The 21,890-nt window shown below is 41.4% G+C and overlaps 1 protein-coding gene across 9 annotated transcripts in view; it reads right to left on the reverse strand.

Moving 5' to 3' along the window:
- ULK4 (unc-51 like kinase 4) overlaps positions 1–21,890 on the reverse strand; it is a 440,534-nt gene that overhangs the window by 262,531 nt on the left and 156,113 nt on the right. For 8 of the 9 annotated variants that reach the window (XR_007772329.1, XM_050937890.1, XM_050937889.1 and 5 more), the window contains 4 exons: positions 14,307–14,358; positions 13,986–14,080; positions 1,195–1,246; positions 951–1,095 (listed from right to left, as the gene is read on the reverse strand). Coding sequence is in view for 8 of the 9 variants with exons in the window: in XM_050937890.1 (XP_050793847.1) it covers positions 951–1,095; positions 1,195–1,246; positions 13,986–14,080; positions 14,307–14,358 (344 nt within the window). In the remaining variant the exon portion in view is untranslated. The remainder of the gene's footprint in view (positions 1–950; positions 1,096–1,194; positions 1,247–13,985; positions 14,081–14,306; positions 14,359–21,890) is intronic. The other variant, XM_050937888.1, reaches the window with a different exon arrangement.

A 21,890-nucleotide genomic window follows, 5' to 3' on the forward strand; every position in this document is an offset into this window, starting at 1 on the left:
TAACGCTGCCCTTTTGCATTTCAGATATATAGAACAAAATTCTAACACCTGGGAGAATCTCTCACTTGAATCAATTGAATGTGGGCAGACTTTTTTTGCAGGCTTCAGTTGCACACAAAGTAGGCCAGCCAGAGCCCCCTTTAAAAATGAAGTCAGCACAAATTAAACTATTAAATCCCCCTTTTCCATACAACTGGATAGCGAGGGTCTCAGTTCTTGAGACTGAAATGGAGCTGAATGACTCCTTTCAAGAATCTCATTACCATGGAGTTTGAAAATACTGATTTCCCATGGATGGGTGGGTGAAATGCCAAAATTGCCACCAAGTGCACTCTCAACTAATTAAGTGAAAAATCAGAAACCTGAAGGTGTAAAAGGTACTCTGAGTTGTTCTGGATACAAACCATTTTCAGTTGAACTCCCCATGCTAACAACTACATGGAGAACCCCTTCTGTTTGGCCAAATAGGTCATTCTGATGGAGAGCTTTATATTATTAAGCGAGATTTGCCAGACCACCTCTGAAAATCACTCCCCTCCTCCTCTAACCATCCAGTATCCTCACTTCTCTCGTTATGATTCATGAGTGGCTGAGAGAGCATTCCTACAATTAGCTGGGTGTGAATCTCCACATGCTGATGGCTGAGTGATCACAGCCCCTGGAAGGGTTTGCTGTTTGTCACTGGCATTGCACTGAGAGAGACAGCCCAGGCTGTAGAGTTTAAGGGATACAGCAGTCCCATGTTTCCGGTTGTACCCCGGGGATCCCATCAGAAGTACTGAATGGATTTTGTAGGCACACATCTGGCAGAAAAATCTGTGACACCAATTCTTCATTATTTACTACTATTTTAGTTTTGTTTAAATCAAAAAGGTATTTAAAACAAATATACAGTCAAAATCGATTGTATATCAAATTATTCCCCATTAGAGCAGCAGTACTGTACTTACTGAGGCAGCAATGAATCTCTAATGAGATACAGAAGCTTGTTGTTTGAGTTAAGGCTCTCCTCTTTCTCCTCAGCCATGACCTCGTGGCTCACAAGCAGTGATGTGGTTTCTGAAAGCAACCGCAAGCTGAAGAGTCTCCATTCCACTTGAAAATAAATGTGCCAAGAATGTGACCACACTGAAGTCTAATTAAAACAAAATGTGGAATTCATGGAAATTTTAGTTGATGTGGCCATGTACTTACCATTCTGACTACGGACCAAAGAAACTAAGGGTGGGAGGATATAGTCCACAACCTAAAACAGAGCATTAAAAAGATCTGGTTTAGATCATTCAAAAAGAAAAAATAGAACTCAGATATATATACATAATCTGTTTATTCCACTGCTAGACTGTTTAATCAAAGGGATCAACAATCATGGAAATCCATCCATAATCCCACTTATTAGGCCATCAAGTTCACTTTGTTCTAGTAAATCACCATAAAGTCATAGATGACAAAATGTGTATATCAAAAACATGTATCAGTGTTGGCACAATTTACTGAGAATTCTTTTTAGTTTAAAAAGCAGAATTTGGTGCTGATGTTGGTAATTTTATTTTAGCTTCTTTAATATCTAAGTGTATTAATCCCCATGCTCCAGTCCATAAACTAATCAGCAAATGGGATTAGGAAGAAATTTCCTCCAGTGATAGTTAAGGTACATTGTGCAAGTTTCACACCCTCTACACTGAAGCATTCATCATCAATTTCAGAGAGAGGATATTTCAACTAGATAAACCATTGGTTCTTTCCAGTACAGTCATCCATAGGTTCCCATGAAGATTCAGATTTAGAGACTGAGGTCTTGAATTTTGAAAAAAATAAACTCCAATAAAATGTTTCTATGTTCCCTAGAGTCACTTAGCAATATACTCCAGTCTGATATATCAAGTCCCCTCTTTAGTGAAATGACAGCTTATTCTCATCCTCAATTTTATGCAAATTCAGCCTTCTAACAAGCAAAACAAAAAATTACTGGGAATGGAAAACTCAACAGGAGCAGAGATGAAAATCAGAAGCAACAATACAGCAAACTGATTTTGAGCATCCAGGGCAGGTCATAGATCCTAAAACTGAGAAGTTAATATTACTAGTTAATCATCATTTCAGTAAACTACACAAAATCTAATAATGAAGAAATTTCAGGATAATACCACCACACAAAAATCTAGTAGAAAAAAATGATTTGAGCATGCTACCACAAGATGGGCTTCTCAATTGCTCTGAACAGAATGTAAGATATGATGTTTTAAAAAATATATATTTGTGGCTAGCTTCTTAGTTAGTATAAATCAGTTTAGTTCCACTGAATTTATCTGAATGTTACCAAAATGGCATATTACAATGGTTAACAATTTTTTGTTTGGAAAAGAATCATTTCATTTCCTAAAGGACTCAAAGTCTTAATAATGTATAAGGTGCATTTTACAATACTTCATCATTACGAAATCTTTCATATTCTTTACAATACATATATAATAGAATCAGTAATTAAATGACTTAGCACTCCAATAGCTCCTTTCAATAGAGGACTTTAAATTGCTTTACAAATGCTAACTAAGCAAGTCTCACAACAGACCTGTGAGATGGGTAAGAGTGTATGGGATCACTTTTTCCACCACTTAACACAGCTGCTTTTAGTTGAAAGAATATATCTCATTTGGTCAATTCAGATCCTAGGTTTAGGAATCTCCTGGATTCCTTGCTGATGCTACTTCTCACATAGAAAGCATTACTCACAGATGCTGCTATCATCTCTGGCTGGCTAGGAAACACCATCATATTATGGCAGACAATGACCTGGTCTCAGTTATACATGTTTTCACCACCTCCTGTCTGGACTACACCAATGCAACACACATCAGCCGTTAGGAAACTCCATCTACTATAGAAGGTTATAATGTGTCTCCTCAGCAACACAGGCTAATGTGACCCTACCAAACCTGTTTCCTCTACTCTGTACCCTGGCTTCCCATAGAATATTCAGTCAAATTCCATGTCTTGGTCCTTATCTTCATAGCGCGCTATTGCCTGGGAGCAGCATATCTAAAAAAAAAGAAAAGCCTAAAGATCCAGGATGAAGCTTGCAGTTGACAACTTTCCCCCTCAGTCACAACAGAACTTTCAACCATAAGTATAAAGTTCATCTGTGCCAGACACAGAGCTTTCTTGGGGGCCAGTTCAAGAGCATGGAATGAACTCCCCCAGGAATTAAGCACTATCACAAACCTCACCACCACCTTCCCACCATCACCAACAAAATATACCGACCAAAAGAAAACACTACACTGCATGCACAAATCCCCGATAGGGTGAGAATGAGAGGAAGAACAAACCATATATGACAGATGACAAACACACCTTGTAATATGCTACTGGAAGGTGCCCAGATGCTAAAATGATGAAGCCATTATAAGAACTTATATGCAATAGATAAGACTGGATTCCTACACCTCAGGCAGGAGAAAAGATTAGTCAGTCTTCCATCATATAGCAGAGAGGGGAAAATTGTTATTATTGTGGAACATGAAGAGGACAGACAGCTTTGCTTCCTAAGAGCTCATCTACTCTTTTCCACATACGTATGAGGAAAGGGAGTCTATGCACATGTAGTAGGGAAGGGTACAGAAACGGAGGTACACTGCCACGATAGCATGCTCCCTTTCCCCTATGTGGGGGCTTCTTGGGGTTGCAGTTCCAAAGCTTTGCAGGGAACAAAAACTGATGCATTATCCCCTCTTCCTCCGTTACAAAACTTGCAGACAGAACATGTAGTAAGATATACTGCTTCCCTCCTATGCTGTGCAAGCCTCTGAAAGAGTGAAGGCATGGACAGATACTTGGGCACCTGAGGTCAGGATTCCTCCTGACAGAGTGACCCCTGCAGAAGCCAGAGGGCCAGTGATAGCTTGATAGCAGGGTCTCTGGTGGCTCATTGTGAGGTTTAGGGGGAGATAGGATCCCTCACCTATTTTGTGGACATATAGGGACACAATTCCCTGACATGCAAGAATCAAATAGAAATTAAGCAATTTCAGGGAGTATCTATTCCCCTGTGTGGATTAGTCCCATATACGAAATACTAGGCCAATAGGTAGATAAGAAGATTTTTCTTTTTGTTTAAAAGGAATGTTCTTGTTTGGTATACTCTGTATACAAAGGTACAGAATACACCTAAAAAATTCAGTGCTCAAAAAAATATTAAAGACTCTGTTGATTAGCAACATTATGGGTACGTCTACACTTCAAACCGGGATTCCTAGCTTGAGGAGACATACTCATGCTAGCTTTCACTGAGCTAATATACAAAAATAGAATGTAGCTGCAGCAGTGCGAGCGGGCTAGCTATCCTTAGTATGTGCCCGGGGGCTTGGACGGGTACATACTCAGAGCAGCTAACTCCTCCTGCAGTTTGCGCTGCTCTGGCTGCATTCTATTTTTAACATGCTAGCTCAATGTCTCCTCAATTTGGCAATCCCACCCTCAGTTCGAAGCACAGACATTCCCTTTGTTAACAATATTTAAACTCCCTAAGCAACACAAACGGTCTTAAAATAAAAAGCGTTATTTACAGAGACAGAATAATGACAAACAGATCACTCCACACAGAAATTCTTCTGTACTGGCCTTCATTTGATTAATTCCAAGTAATTCCCCATTTATTCTAACCTTACTAACAATACATGTTCCTTCACTTTTAGAAATAAAACTCTTCAATGAACAACTTGAATTTGATCATATTGTATTGTCACCATCTCCACAGCAACTGAATATGGTGCTTGAAAGTCAACCTACTGTTGCCGGTCAGTCCAAAGCATTCATAATATCATTATTTTTAAACTTTATTAACCTTCTTTAAAATGAAGATAAACACCATGTTTTCTTCATTTGTTATTGGGAACTAAAACAATTTCAATGCTGTTATGGAGCAAATGTTATGCACCACTCAAGAAGGCTTTAGCTTATTTTTTTATTCATGACACACTGATGGTAGGCAACTTTGTCTAAAGCAACTATGCTAACCTCTGGGACCTATCGAAGATACACACTTCTGGCTAGTAAAAGGATATCCTATTAAGCACTTTTATATTTAAAGTATTGATCTGGAACTGTGAACATGTCTTGCTTCAACTTTTCAAAAAAGCATTAAGTTCCTTTGGATGTTGGCATTTATATTCATAGATTCCAGTCATGCCCAACCTGCAGCAATTAAAAGATATCCCTTGAGTAAAAGTATTTCTAAAAATATTTTGCATGCATCATGTAAAATGGAGTAGCACTTTCCTCTACAGTAAGCTGTACCTTACAAAATAATTAGCACACTAGACCCTGCAAATGGTAAACTAATTACAGTTCACACTGTTAGCAGCAGACGTGGTTACAGACTATCAGATATGATGGACTAAAACAGATCTCTTCAACCTAGCATACTAAATTCAGGGAACTTTTCCCATTATATATGGGGTTTGAATGGTCATTTGTTGGACACCAGTATTGGTCTGGAGAAAGAGAAAACTTATTGATGGAAATGAAGCAGGCAAGTGATAGATTATTTTCTCAAAACTAATTGTTCATAAGCAATGGAAGTAGTTATTTTCAGTTAATAAATATTTTTTTAAAAGACATCCATTTGAAAACTGGGAAAGGATTCTGTCTGTATACAGAAGTACCATATTTCATAAACTTTAACAAGCATTTGGGTGGACGCAAAAATTAGTTCTGGTTATTGACAGTGATTGTTTGGAAAAAGTAAACACTATCACAAAACTTTGCAAAATACCTGAATAAAAACTGAATATTTTTTAAAGTAAAAAAAGTTTGGTTAAATTAAAAAAAAAACAAACACCCACATGACTTTGCCCTTTCTTAGGCGGGAACTAAAATGGATTCTTGCAGCATATTTGATCTACACAGAGCTAGGAAACAAATGAAGAGTCTGTCTACATGTCAAGTTACTGCACAGCAAACCAGGGCGTGACTCTACAGCAAACCAGCTTGCAGTTTGGTGGACATTGCTACAGCACAGTGAAAGTACAGCTTAGGGCTTGGCTACACTCAAAACTCCAAAGCGCTGCTGCAGGAGCGCTCCCGTGGCAGCGAGTGTGGTCGCAGCGCCACTGCTGGGAGAGCGCTCTCCCAGCGCTGCAGGTACTCCACCTCCCCGTGGGGATTAGCTTGCAGTGCTGGGAGCCGCACTCGCAGCACTGGGGCACTGTTTACAATGACGCTTTGCAGCGCTGTAACCTGCTGCGCTCATAGGGGGTGTTTTTTTCACACTCCTGAGCGAGAAAGTTGCAGCGCTGAAAAGCGCCAGTGTAGCCAAGGCTTTAGTGATAATTTTGAAGTTAAGTGGGATAGTCACTCCTCACTTTTTGTCACAATATGTATATTAAAAAGACATCTGCCTTCTTGCTGCAATTTATTTCAGAAAAAACAGACCTTATAATTTAATCTAATGCACTGACAGAAGGTACTGAAATTTCAGTTAACATTTTGAAAGAAACATGCATCACTTTTATGGAAGTCACACTAAAGACACACAAAAAAGCACGGAACCATTATCTTAAACAGTAGTTGCTCTTGGAATGGTGTCTAACAATGAATTTACATGCTTTTAAGCATCTGAGATAACATTCACTTGAATTCACTCCAGATCTCTATTTAACTTCCGCTTCAAGAACAGTTTCTGCAATTCTGCTTGCAGTGAATTGAATTGACTTAAAAATAAATTGTATATCCCTGTTCCACTTCCCTTAACCTCTATCTACTTATCTATCTGATTCTGAGCTCCTAGTAGGGAGGATCAGATTTTCTTGACTGTTTGGCAAACACCCAGTATATTGTGGATTGCTTACTGTACACTATTCAAAACCAACAACAACTTTTACTTTTAGAGATGGCTCTCTTCAGGTCGTGGTTAAGGCATACTGGCAGAACAAAGTTGGGAAACTTCCACAGATGTTCAGTGCTGTTCTTGTTCTGTGGCTCAAGTGGTCAATCCGATTCTTTTCGCATACAAAATCATTTTAAAAACAGATACATTCCCAGAGCTAATTTTGGACAAAATATCTGACTCTTTTTGCACCTTTTCAACTGATTGGACATAATAAATTGGACCTAAACATTTCTGTTCACCTTTTAAATTTAGATCTTTCTATAAATGAACAAATCTTTTTCAATTAAAAAATAATTAAAACTTTTTTCTATTTTCTGACGTACATATTTTAAGTCATGATCCTAATAACTACTGACTACTTGAAACATTTTGTTTATTAGTGGGAATTCAGACAGTATTGTTGGTGTCACTAGGCATAAATCTAGGCCTCAGTGAACCAAAGCTCCTCCATGTTGAACTCTACTTGATCTAGAAAGCTAGCAGCTGTGAAATTAAATGTGTAACACTAAGTTATCAGTTGCAGCACAGCTAAAACTGGTTTAGAGCAGTAGTGATAAGGCCTGTGCACTTTTAGCAGAAGGAAAAAATAACTTGCAAAACGAAAACTTACTAACGAGCTGCCACGGCCACGATTACTTAATGCGCCTGCGCTTACGTAACTGCTACAGGGGGAGGAAGGGGGGGGGAAGAAAGAGAAAAAAAACTTATAAAAAGGGAAAAGCCACTTGTGTAGGTGTGCATGATTTGAGGCGTTCGTCTCCTTGCACCGCTTTGAGATCTCAAATAAACTTTGCTTGCTTCCCCACCCTGGTGTGTTTATTGGCGCTACGCACTCTGGGCAATGAACCACTGTTGCTTGCCTCAGGCACCCTCTGTGTCTGAAACAGTTTTGGCGTCCTTGGGTGGGCTCGAGGCTAAAATTAGCCTTGCCCGGATCCCTCCTGGTGGTCAATGGATCGCGGCGACGACCGACGCCCAGTGCACTCCAGTGACTTCACCGGGGGCCTCAGCGGAGACGCAGTTCGACCGACCCCAGAGGGCACAACGCGCTCGAGTAGTGGAGAAGCAGTTGTGGGCGACGGTGAGGAACCGGTCCCCTGGATAAGGTAGCAACAGTCCAGTTGTCTGGACTTTGTCTGTTAAGACCTGGGGACGCCCAGTGTCTTCCTGCGGCATGGGGCAGGGACAGTAAAGTGGAGAGGGCATGGTGCACACCCTTAGAATGCATTCTAGCGAATAGGAAAGTGTTTGGTTCAGATCCGATGACTAAGAATAAACTGAAAAAGTTCTGTACAGTAGACTGGCCTCAATATCAACTAGAGGACCAGAAAAGGTGGCCACCAGAAGGATCACTTAATTATAACACGATCCTCCAATTACTCCTGTTTTGTCAGTGAACGGGGTAGCTTCTGAAGCTGTTTGTATGGAGAGCTCTTGTAAAAAAAATCCCCCACCATAGCTCCTGTTCTTCCCCCTGTCTGGTGGAGTGCAAGGATTCAAAAGCAGGTTAGAGATAGTGCAGGGACAAAGGAGGGACCTGTCTAGAAAGGGGAGACCCTATGTCCTAGTGCACTCTCTCCCTGTTGAAGCTAAAAAGCAAGATCAGATGCAGAATGGTACTGGAGGCCAGTGTCAGTGACTGTTACCGGAAGACGCCCAGAGTACCCTGTGAAGCAAAAGCTCGTGACCAGGACTACTCTAACGCAAGCCCGGTAACTAGTGGATCTTTAGGAGGTTCGACCCATGGTGGGCTGACTCGGCCTGGCATCGTCTGGTGAGGAAGCTACCTGGGTCTAGGAGTGTGTGTACTCATCTTCCCTTCCCCTTTCCTTTCCCTGTAGGCTACTGACAGTCTGCTCATCTCACTGGATGCAATCAGAGTAAGCGGCGCCGTTTCCCAGAGACTAGCCGACGCTCTTTGCTGAAAGGATGTGTAGGAGGGTCGTGGCCATCCTAGTTAGCCTCTCCTGTCTGAGTACCCTGTAGGGAAAAATCCTTAGTTTATGAGCCGCTAGCGCGGACAGGGCACCCTCCCTGTGTGTGTGTGTGTGTAAGTGGAAAATGGGTGGGGGGACAGTCTAAACATTCCACCTCACCCCCTAAGGGTATCCCCACATATTACATGTACGTACTTTATGGTTCATCAGCTTGCAGGTATTTAGAGAATTGGAATATTTACACGTGTGAAAATCCATCTAAACAATGCTCACTAGAAGGTACTTCAATCTAGATAAGATCATACATCTAAGAGCAGCGTTTAATCACCAAAAAGCCCTGACACAGCATGAGCAAATTTGTCTATTGAGGAAAGGAACAGGTTAATTTGAAATTCAGCTTGGCCCAGGGATAAATAGAAAGTTGCTCTGCGTTCAAGGTCAAGAATCAAAGCAGACTATGCTAAGTACAAAGAAAAACTGCTTTCGGCCCCAGCTGGCTGTAGAAAAAGGAAAATTGACAGAGGCGAACCAAAGGCAATATAAGTTACAGAACTGAGATTATATTTGCAAAGCTTAACTATCCAGTAAGATCCAATAGTGTGCCTTTGTAACCCCGGAGCCGGTGTGGCTTGGTGACACCGGAGAAGCCACAGGCAGCTGACCTGGACTGGAATCTCTGAAAAGAGACACCGCAGGAGATTCCAGGGTGTAAAAGAACAGCCCTCCCAAGAGTGGAAGCATGTTGGAAATTCTGGATAAGCTGTATACAGGATAATCTCCCGTCCACCTCTCCCCCTTCTCTGAACATTATACACAGAAGTGGCCAGTCTGGATGTACGTGTGTGAGCATGAAAGGGGCTTCGGGCTTGGGGCATTAATGTTTTCCTGAGTGATGTGGGAGCGTTCCCAACACTCTCCGTTATTGTTTTTATTATTTATTTTATTAATGGAGCTTTAAAAATTCAGTTATATGGTGTGCTCTCTTTATCTTCCCCCAACAATCCTGTAGTGTCAGCCCGATCACCTGACACAAGGGATAGACTGGTAACAGAAAGTTGTCACAGTTTGGTGAGCAATTAAGAAGGGGGGAGCCCTGCAAAATTTACATCATCTATTTGTTTTACCCTTGTTATTTTATGTTTGCTTTGCTTGGTACTGTTGGTGTTATATGTTGAGAACTGCATGAGTAAAAGTGAGCCCTAATAGGATAAGGAAACGCTATCTGGTTCTGGTTCTGTTCTGTTCACCGCTATCTGGTTCTGGTTCTGTTCTGTTTAACCGGTTACTGTTGTTTTTCTGCTCTGTTCATTTGGGCGTTAGGAGTGTGGGCGGAACTGAACCTCTCGTTCATGTGAGGAAGCTCTGAGGTTGAATTGAGATCCTTCTGTCCCGTCCCCTGTAGCGGTCAATGTATAGAAGTGGGAAAGCCTGACTTAGACTGTAAGTTCCTCTGCTTTGTGTAATTCTCTTTTCTGTTTAAGTGCCAGCAGACAGATGGATGGGTTTCTGGGTAAACCCTCTAAAGAGGATTGGATTATATATTAAGTAAATGGCCTTTGCCCAATGGGCCATGTGTTTTTGTCCAAGTGACAAGCCTCACGAGGGAGGACTCGGGTAGTCTTGTGAGTAAGAATGTTTAAGGGAAGAGACCAAGAGGGGTGGGGGCTAGTTGAGAAGCCCACCCTCCTACCTAAACTGGTAGCGGAACAAGTTGGTGCTCATGGAAGGAACGGTTCAGCAAGAAAAGGAGGATCGGGCCCATGCGGGCAGGCAACAGACAGAGAGATTGGAAAACAGATTGGAAAACTTTAAGGGTGCAGTGGAGGAGTCAGTAAGTGCAAGCATGGGGATTTCAAATACCCAGGACTTACTTGGAATGGTGAGTTAAGTTGATAAAAGTGGCTGTTGGGAGACAAGTAAGTGATTTAAGGGAGAGTGAGAAGTTAACTCTGTAGTTGCTGGAGGAAACAGCAGCTGAACTTTGTAAAATGCTAAAGGAGAAAGTTCTTGGTGTCTGTGAAATGTTTGTAAATAAATTCAGGCAAAGAAATTATTGGATTGCAATCATTTCGCTATGAACAATTTAGTTAAATTAGCTGAAGAATGTATACAGTGTTATGTAATTGAAAACCTGGGCTGCCTATGAAACAAATACAAGAAAATATGGGGTAATTCCTCTGTTTTGCCTGAAGTCAACAAGGGCATTTGTATATTTTAAGCGATGATTGTCTGCCTAGAAGGGGTAGACCTCTGGTTTTTGTCTTTCAGATAATCAGAGAAAACTGATGCCACCTGAACAGCATTCAACGTACCATGCATTTACTGGCACAATAGGAATTATGTTTTGTGTTCTATGTTCTGTCTTGTGGTGTTTGTCTTGTGGCCGGAATTGTTGTGTTTAATATTTTTATAGAATAGTCTAGCTTAAAATCAAACAAAAAGGTTAAATAAAAATGCAGATACTTGTCTTGTTCAACTTGGAATACAAAGTGTTTGGATAAATCAGGAGAATGTGATATACTAAAGTCTAATGCATTTCCTTAAGTAAGAAAAAGAAACTTCATGGGCCAAATTGTTAATTGCAAAAATTGTTGTTAAAATTTGCATACAAACAGTCTTTGGAAGCAAAGACATGAAAAGTTAACCCACTCCCCACATTGTACATGGGATCTTTCTGGCTACCTCAGATTTCTAGCCAGGGGGCTGGGGATGGTGGAAAGCTATTGGACTAGAGGTTGAATTGAAGGAACTCCTCAAAGTGGGTGTGCTTGTTCTAGCTTGTTGCTCCAAAGTTCTGTAATAAGGTTATTTTAGTAAAAGGGTATGTGTGGCATATACTGAATAATAAGACTAATGTACTGTATAATGACAATGTTTATGTGTTCATTGTTGGGAAAAAGGTGTATAAGTGAAAAGCGGAAGTTTCCTTTGCAGGTTAAAAGAAGCCAAGAAGGGAAAAAGGACAAAGAACAGAATGAGTTAACGGAAAAAAAAATAATTAGCTAGCAAGCTCAGGCTATAGATAAAAGACACTGACTCCATTCAAGGACACTGCTCAGTTAAGACTTGGCTAACAACCAGGAAAAGGAGGGTTTGAATTTGCCCACCAGCTATAAGGTTTGCAAAACACTGCCAGGCACCAATGAAATGTATTAGGTTTCTTTTCTCACAGGCAAGGAAGCGCTACCCGAAGACCCTAGCAGCTCTGCCACTCCTTGGAACCAGGAAACTGGATTGATGTAAAGGTCCACCAACGAAAGACTGCTTTGGCTCCACGCTGAAAAGGCCCTTATTAAGCCCTGCTGACTACCAACACCGCTGTGAAGTGCCAAAGGCTGACTGCTTGGACTCATGATTCTCACTGCAAAAAGACCGCTCCACCTCGGGAGAATTCTCCTATTGATGCTTAGCCTATTTCTCCTTCTAGCTCCACTGTGTCTTCTGGACAGTAGGGAAAAAGTACAAGGTGAAGTGCTAGTAACCTCTCCCTTGTCCACTGACAGATCTACTGTGCTTTTGAATTTTTCTAGAAGAATCAAAACCATTACAGGGTGATGTGCTGGTAACCTCTTCCCTGTAGGATGCTGAACCACGACTGTTTCGGGGAAAGAAGAAGTAACACTCAGAAATTGCCAAAGTCCAGGAATTCCTGACTAGAAAGGACATTAAGAACTGACTCTGGTGAAGAAAAAGAATTATACACTGGCGGGAGGACATTTGTGGGACCCATGCGTCGGAATGTGGTATTGCTTGGATTTTGGGGTTTATTCTACAGGCTGCACGCTGTGTTCTGGATAAATCCCTCAGCATATATTGCTCTCTCTAATTGGATTTTAAATAACAAGGACTCGAAGAGTTTATTCTGCCACTAGAAATTTTACCCGTATTGAAAACCATTCCAGTGACTAGTAAAGTAACCCCCCGTCCAATGCTATTAATGTCGATGCCTTTTGAAAGTACCTGAGAATAGTTAAATAACGGATGTAATATAGTACTACACCAAGGAAAGATGGTATTGAATATCACTGAGGCTGGGAAGGCATTGCAGTGGGATCTAGTATGTTTCGGAATTCGGGATTTCCTGAATGACCAGCTGATGGCCATTTGGACTGATCTTGAGTACCAGGGTTGGCCCACTGCCCTTACAGACGCATCAGAAATACCATCTGATCTGTGATCATGGAGACATACGTGGACACTTCCTGGGTGGAAGTGTGGCTTCACAGGGCGGGGTGTGGTCCCTTGTAGGGGATGAATGCCGTACTTATGTCCCAGAAAACACACAGGATATTAACAAGCACATCCTGTTAGCCAAACAGGCTTTTGAACAGTGGAAGGCCTAAAAAGGGGAACTCACTATTTCCGATTCCCTCTGGGACTGGTTACCCAACTAGGGGGAGGCATTGTTCGCCTCCTGCTCACTGGTGTGGTGTTGTGTATCATTACTCTCCTTTTGTTTGCTCGCTGTAAAGCACTCCTACATAGAATTTGTACCTCCCGTTCTCCAGGAAATCCCGCTATACTCCCTCATTAATGACCTCAGCTCCCTAGAGCTTAATCACTTTTTGTCCTCAAAGTATGGGAAAACTCAGCCAAAAGTTTGTTGAGTATCCTCAAAGGAGGGAGTTGTTGCTGTCATTAGGCATAAATCTAGGCCTCAGTGAACCAAAGCTCCTCCATGTTGAACTCTACTTGATCTAGAAAGCTAGCAGCTGTGAAATTAAATGTGTAACACTAAGTTATCAGTTGCAGCACAGCTAAAACCGGTTTAAAGCAGTAGTGATAAGGCCTGTGCACTTTTAGCAGAAGGACAAGATAACTTGCAGAAGGAAAACTTACTAACGAGCTACCGCGGCCAAGATTACTTAATGCACCTGCGCTTACATAACTGCTACAGGGGGAGGAAGAGGGTGGGGGGAAGAAAGAGGAAAAAAAAAACTTATTAAAAGGGAAAAGCCACTTGTGTAGGTGTGCATGATTTGAGGCGTTCGTCTCCTTGCACCGCTTTGAGATCTCAAATAAACTTTGCTTGCTTCTCCACCCTGGTGTGTTTATTGGTGCTACGCACTCTGGGCAACGAACCACTGTTGCTTGCCTTGGGCACCCTCTGTGCCTACAACAGTATGTATGCAATTGTTTTATGTGCTGTCAGGACTTACCGTTGAGTGGTGGAGGGTCAACAAGACTGGATGCTGTGTTATTACTTCGAATGCTGATAAAGTGGTCTTAATTAGTTCTTCTGATGCAGCTTGACCTGTTCATAAAAGAATAATTGTTTTTCCTTATAACATGCTACAGTAAGAATCATAGGAGCTGGAACTAGGGGTACTGCCACACCCATGGCTTGAAGTGGTTTCCATCATATACAGGGTTTACATTTGGTTCAATGGCTCTCAGCACCCCCACTATACACATTGTTCCAGCACCACTGGTAAGAATACATCCGTATAAAGATATGGGAATGCCATAGATGAACTTACCTATTGCTCCATCTAAGTTAGTTTCTCCTGAATCTATTGATTTGATAAAATTCTGTAGGAAAAAAAATTAAATATACACATTCAAAACGAGTTTAGAAACAAAGAGTAACAAATGTTTTACACACACACCCTCTCAGAGCATCCTCATTAAAACTATGCTATCCTGAACCATATTTAATATTTTTCATATATGAAAGTTGAATGCATTTGTATTCTAGTTTTCATAACATAATTTTGCAGTTCTTTAAAGGTGCTGCATACTCAAAAGTACTATATAACAAGGCCCATTAACTCAACTAATGTCAAGAAGTTTCCAGATAAATATGAAGCAATTAAATAGTGTACTTTATTAGTAACAGAGCCTGCATTTTCTAAAAAGAGACTTTGAACTTTCTTGGACACTGCTATGTTAAAATAGCTCATGAAAAAGACCAAAGACTCTCTGGAAAATGTAATTTTCTGTAATTTGTGCCATCTTTTTGATCTCCACACATAGTACATATTGTATGGATGCACTTACATGCAGGAGTACATAGAGAAAGGCATACTTTATAACCTAAATAAATCATCATTCTGAGGAACAGTGAGAATAAAATATTAATGATTTGGGATAAGTAAACATGACAGAATTATTTCCACTGTTCTTGTGTTATTTAATTCATTTCCTCTCTTCTGATTTCACTTTTATGCATGTATATATCTTTCATAGCGGATGCAAAGGACATGCTATTGATGCTTACTTGCCAAAGAAGGAATAATTCTTAGCAGAATTTAATACACTATTATTTATATTTATCTAGTCAGAGTTTTATTGCACAGACAAGGTACTGCTTTGGCATCATCTTTCTGACTTTCAAGTTATACACCTCATTTCTATACAGTATTACAATAAAAGCTATACAATAATTTTCATAGAACTTTCAATTTATGTCCTGAGGATGTCAATGATAAATTGTATTACTATAACATTGTTAGAAGTGCATCCAGAACATACTACCTTTTCTCTAATACCTAACAAATGCATACAGGAGTTTTCTAGCTACAATAACAGCATTATAGCTTTGTTTTTAAACTATTACAGAGCAGGTCATAGAAGAATGTTTATTTACCTTAAAGTAACTGTGATCCTTTGAGATACTGTCAAGTGGATCCCACTTCAAATGCACATGTGATTCACACATGTGAGATTTTTTTTTTTTTTTTTTTAATAAGCAGCGTCAATGAGGAGTGACAGTCCGAATGGTTTACTCATGTCAATGTACAGAGTCCTGGCTACGTCCAAGGTGTGTAATTTCTTTTCTCCCAGTGCCAAATCAGGTTTCAGGAAGAAGAAATGAAGGTGATGGATTAGTTCAGATGAAATTCTAAGACCACTTTGGAGGTGAATTTCAGGTAAGGTCTTAGCACAACCTTGTCCCTGTGGAACGTCATTTGGGGAGGTTAAGCCATAAACACCTGAAGCTCACTCACTCTTCTGGCTGGAGTGAGAGAGACTAGGAGGTTCACCTTCCCAGTGAGGTGATGTAGGGAGCATTCTGAAAAAGACTCCATGAGTCCAAGGAGGACTATATTGAGGTCACAGGCAGGAATTAGTTCTTTGACTGGTGGGAATGGAGTAGCCCTTTAAGAAATTTCAGTAGCATAGGGTGAGATGATTAGGGCTGGGCAGGAAACGGGTTTCCCATCCTGAGAGAATTTTTGAGATTTCAAATTTTTTCCCATCCCACTTCAAATCCAAAAATTTTGATTTGGATCAATCAAATGTTCATTTCAATTTCAACTTCCCCATACCCTTTCTTTAAGACCAAATTTCTAAAATTTCAAAACAAAAAGAAGTTGTTTTGACTGGAAAAACAGAAACTTTTCATTTAAAATATTCCATTTCAACAATTTCAAAACTTTTCCCCCCGAAATTTGAGTCAGGATATTTGTCAAAGCTTGCCTCAGTTCACAGTTTAAGTTTCAACAAATTGACATTTTTGGGAAAAAATGATTTATCAAAAAATTCCTGACCAACTAGAGAGGAGAAAGATGGGTGACAAGCTAAATTTGCTGAGAGGCTGACTTTACTAGACTTGAGCAGAAGACCAGCCTGCAAAGAGTGTCAAGGATCTTCGGTAATGAGATCTGGAGTTTTGAGGCTGCCCATTTCAAGAACTTCTTCCATTTTGAAGAATAAGTTATCTAGAAGAGGTCATTTTGTTTTGAAACAGGATTTCCTGGACCTGTATGGAGCAGGCATTATCTGTGTTACTGAGCCATCCAACAGCCACACCATGAGTGCAGTGACAATGGTTCTGGGTGGAGTAACTGGCCATAGTTTGGTGAGACAAGTTTCAGGTAGCGTGGGAGTTGGATTGGAGGCTGGACATCTGCAGTAGATCGGTCAGCCACAACTGCCTTGGCCAATAAAGAGCCACCAGAATGATTGTGGGACTCACCCTGGGAATCTGGGGAAATTATGCAAAGATATACAAACAAGCCTCTCTTCCACTGAAGGAGGAAGGCATCTGGTAATGAATCTAGACTCAGGTATCTTCTAGAACAAAAGTTAAGACATTTTGCATTACCACTGGGGCAGAAAAATCTATTGTGGGGAATCTCTAATGGAATATTGGTTCTTTAATGCATCTGTGCAAGGGCCATTCATGGCTGGTCACAGACTGCTTGCTCAGGAAGCCTGCTAACTTGCTGCTGAATCCTGGTGTTGCCTTGCTCTGACGACACCAATTTCAGAAGTTGATGACTTAGAGGCAGAAGGGCAAAGAGCAGGTGCCCTCTTGCCTGTTCATGTAGTGCATGGCTTTCATGTTGTCTGTGAAAATCTACAATGAAGGAATTATGAAGGACATGAGGTGGCACAGGGCACGTGCAGCCTTAACAGACACTGCTATTAAAAAAACCCTCAGTCTTGAATGCACAGAGCACATGTGTACCTAGAGCGGGATCCACACTGACACATACTTAAAGAACAATTATTAGACCTTGATGTTCATCCAAAATACGTTAATTTTCTATGAAAAAGGCAATTTAGCATTATGTCTGCCTGTTCATTTGAAGAAAGCTACTACCTTTCATCTAACTTGTTTACAGAAAGGATTTTGTTTATCCGTAATAAACTAACATCTGACCATTTTGGGAAATCCATAATCTGTGCTGCTTTTGCACTGACTGAATTGTGTCAATCGGTACACACCAGTCTGTTCTGAATAGCTCTCCAGAATATCATTAACGATCCTCATGTTGTGTTTAACTGAAGAGGGACAGGAGACAAATCAAGTCCAGTGCCAAAATTCCTACTTTAAAGTTGACATAGCTTGATCCTTGCCATCCATAATCTCTGCCAGTAGGTGGTCAGGTGCAGAAGCTCTAGGCTTATCCTATCTGATGGGAGAAGGGTCTGAAGAGCAAGTTACTCACCCTGTGCAGTAACCGTGGTTCTTCAAGATGTGTCCCCATGGCTCCCCGGGGGTGGGGCAAGTGGGGCAATTTTCCCCAGGCCCCACAGGAGCCCCCACAAGAATACAGTATGCTATAGTATTGAAACTTTTTTTATGGAAGAGGACCCAAAATTGCTTTGCTTCAGGCCCCCTGAATCCTCTGAGCAGCCCTGTGTATCCCCCCAATGAGTGCTCCATTATAGGTATGCTTGCACCCCCAGAACCTCAGGTCAGAGATTTTAGGTAGCAGTGTCCATTCAGCCCGCCCATGCACTCTCTCCATCTCGTGCCCTGCATCAGAGCTATATAGTGCTGAATGGGTGAACTGCCATCAGTTCCTTCTCTAACTTAGAGCTCACTGGAAAGAACTCTAAAGCAGAGGGGAGGTAGCAGAGAACCCATAGAGACACACATCGCGAAGAACCACAATTACTGCACTGGGTAAGTAACCTTCTCTTCAAGTAGTGGCCCTATGGGTGTTCCATTCTAGGTCTCTGCAGCAGTACTCCTACGGAAAGTATGGGGCTTCAGTACAGAGTCTAGAATTGCAGATAAGACATTGGAACCAAATATGGCATTGGATGCTGAGTCATGAGTGACTGCATAATGTTCAGTAAATGCATGAGCAGATGTCCAAGTCACGGCTCTGCATATATCTACAACAGGAATATTTTTGACAAAGGCTATGGCAGTAGAGAGGGATCTCGTGGAGTGATTTCATAATTTAGAAGGATGTTGAAGATTGTGAGACCAATAGCAGTAGTAATGCAGCTTGATATCCAGCTAGAGTCTCTTTGTTTGGAGACTGAGGATCCCTTAGAACTATCCACAATGGAGAGAAATAGTCTGGGAGATTTCCTGAAGGTCTTAGTCCTATCTAAATAAAAGGCTAGAGTTCTCCTTACAGTGAGTGTGTGCAGTGTTGCATCTCTTTTTTCTTGCAGGTTCAGAAAAAACTAGGAAGTGGATAAGTTGGTTCACGTGGAAGTACATATTTTCAGTAGGAAGTTGGTGTGCAGTCATAATGTGATCTCGCCTTTTAAAAACACAACAATAACAAAAGACTGTAAAAAGGGGGTATGCCATTAGAGCCCCTTCTCTCTCCTATTCTTCAGGCAGTTTTCACAGAGAGATGTTGAAGGGAGCAGTGGCCATGGGTTCAAAAGGAGATCTTATTAGACACAGGAAGACAAAATTGAGGTCCTACGTCAGTGTGGGGCATCTGATTTGTGAAAAGAGATTACCTAGACCTTTGAGGAACCCTCTGGTTGTGGGACGAGCAAAAACAGAACAACACTATCTGATGAGGGAAGGCCGTGACAGCGACAAAATGCACCTTGACGGAGCTTAGAGATAATCTTGACTTTTTTAGTTCTCGGTTTAAATGCATACAGGAGACCTCTGTCCCAGTGTGAAGTATTGCATGGCTTATTATAAAGGTGCCCACCACCATGTGTCACAGTAGCTGGAGACAGTCTGATGGCTGACCTGGACTGTTAAGACTAAATTGATCAGAGTGCTGAATCCGTGCAAGGAGAGGAATGTTTTGGCTTCTACTACATTGAAGTAGGCTTCTATGAACTCCAGATGTACTGACTTAATGCAGACTTTTGGATATTTAATTGTAGTCCCATTCAGAGAAATAGGTCCAAATCTTTTGTGTGACCATCAAACCCTTGTTGAAGGAGCGTGCCTTGAGAAGGTAACCGTCTAAGCATGGAAAGATCAGAATTCCTTGTTTGCAAAGGTGTACTGCTACCACAGAAAGGACCTTTGAGAACATTCGGGGTGCAGAAGATAGGCCAAATGAGAGCATTGTATTAAAAGGGATCAAACCCAGAGTAAATCAGAGAAACCTTCTGTGGGATGGCTGGATTACAATATAGAATTAAGCAACCTCTAGGTCAAGAGCTGAGAACCAGTCCCCTTGGTCAAGAGATGGAATTATTGCTGTGAGAATTACCATTTTGAATCGCTGAACCCTCACAAATCTGTTCAGTGATCATAGGTCGAGAATAGGTCTAACTGCTGTTTTGTTTTCAGTACCAGAAAATACTTGGAGTAGAATTTCCTCCCTCTGTATTGTGCGGGAACTGGTTCTACAACATCCAGGTTCAAGAGCGAGTCAATTTTTGGTTGTAAAAGATGCTCATGAGAAGGGTGTCTGAAAAGGGAAGGAGGGGCGTGAAGAGAGGTAGGTAAGTAAAACGGATAGAATATCCTGTAGAAATGGTCTCCAACACCCACCTGTCCATAGTTATGTGCTCCCAGTTTTGATGAAAAAGAGCAAGGTGGTTGCCGAAGAGAGAGACACATGCGGATTGTTGCAACAGATAAGGATGGGGGTGGTAATTTGGGCCCTTGACCAACCTACCAAAACTGATGTTTAGATATAAAGGATTATGAAGTGAATGCTTGTGGGGCACTTGGTGTACTCTTCTGCAATCTCTTGTGCTAGGTTTCATAAGGCCTCAGGAGGATGGGGAAGGGGGGACGGACTTGAGTAGGCTGTAATCTCTGCACCATCTGGGATTTACTGAATCTTTTTTTGTGTGCAGGCATGTAAATTCCTAACAAGCACAAGGTGACTCTAGAATCTTTTGATGTGTGGAGGGATTAATCAGTTTTCTTGATGAATAACTTTGATCCTTCAAACGGAAGGACCTCCACTGTAGGCTGGATTTCCTTTGAAAAGCCAGAGAGCTGAAGCCAGGAAGCCCTCCTCATGACCACCATTGTGGAGACAGAACGAGTAGCTGTGTCAGCAGTGGCTAGAGAGGCCTGCAGAGATGTACTTGCAAGGAGCTGGCCTTCAGCAGTGATCATCTGACATTGCTCCCTCTGGTCTGCTGGAAGATTGTCAGTAAAGGCATTCAGTTTGGAGAATTAATATATTATATAATTTGCCATGAGAGTTTGGTAAGTGGCTACCCTAAATCATAGAACAGCAGATGAGTATGATTTTTTTTGCCCAAATAAATCAAGACATTTAAAATCCTCATCATCTGGCATTGATTTAGCATGGTGCTGTCTGTCATATACATTTACAGCACCGATGACAACGGAGTTTGGGGATGGGTATGAAAATGAAAAGCCTGAGCCCTTGGAGGGAATATAGTATTTTTTCACCGCTCTTACAGGTGAGAGGTATTGTTGCTGGGGTATGTCATATTATTTTTGATGAGTGCAGCAAGGCCTTGCAATGTGGAGAGATGAGAATGTATGCAGGATGTCAAGCAGCTTGTGTTGTGACTCCTTAACCTCTTCTAGCAGAATTTTTAAGGAGTCCGCTAGCCTTCTGATAAAGTCTTGAAACTGTTTGAAATTGCATGTCATAGTTGGTGGAGGAATCAGTAACCATGGCAGAGGAGTAGATTTAAGTGTGCCTAAAATAATACGCTTGGTGGAACTAAGTTGTATATTGATCATCCCTGTATGAGATGAGCAAGCCCATACTGAAGTGCAGCACTCTGCAGCTGAATAACAGAGTGCCAAGGCTGAAGTGCGTACCATTTGGATGTGCATACCAAGTCATTCTGGCTAGTTTTCCAAGCAAGTTGTTGCGCGTTTTGACCTTAGTTGCTGTTTTTGTAAGATGGTCGCAACATGTGAGAGTTCTATTCAACGTGATGCCTACATAGACTGGATGTGAATCATGCTTTATTTGCTAAACACTGAGAACTATATTCAGCTCTTTGCTCATTTGTGCATGATCTAAATGGAAGACATCCAACACACTTGACTTCAGGCACCTCCAACAATAATTGGCCATAGCCACCATACATACATTCAAAACACTCAAGTATGTCAAAGGAGTGGAACTGACTGCGAGGCATATATCGTCTGCATAAAACTCACAAGATCAGGTATAGGGTAGATTATTTAAATATAAGTCAAACAACATCTGAGATAATACTGAGCCTTACGGGAAGTTGTTCTGGGGCCTCCAAGCACTTGTTCTTGTAAGGCCACTGATGTGGTGCAAAAGACATGGATGTGAGCACCCAAGGGCATCCATACCAACTGTGTTCGCTGTCTCGCTCAAGACAGTAAGCTGGTTTTGCAGTGGTGGAAAGCTCCCTGACAGTGGAAAGGAGAGCATTGGACAGAAATGTGAGAAACTGATGAGAAATCGTCATCATCG

This window comes from Gopherus flavomarginatus, chromosome 2 (genome assembly GCF_025201925.1).
Source record: "Gopherus flavomarginatus isolate rGopFla2 chromosome 2, rGopFla2.mat.asm, whole genome shotgun sequence".
Classification (NCBI taxonomy): Eukaryota; Metazoa; Chordata; order Testudines; family Testudinidae; genus Gopherus; species Gopherus flavomarginatus.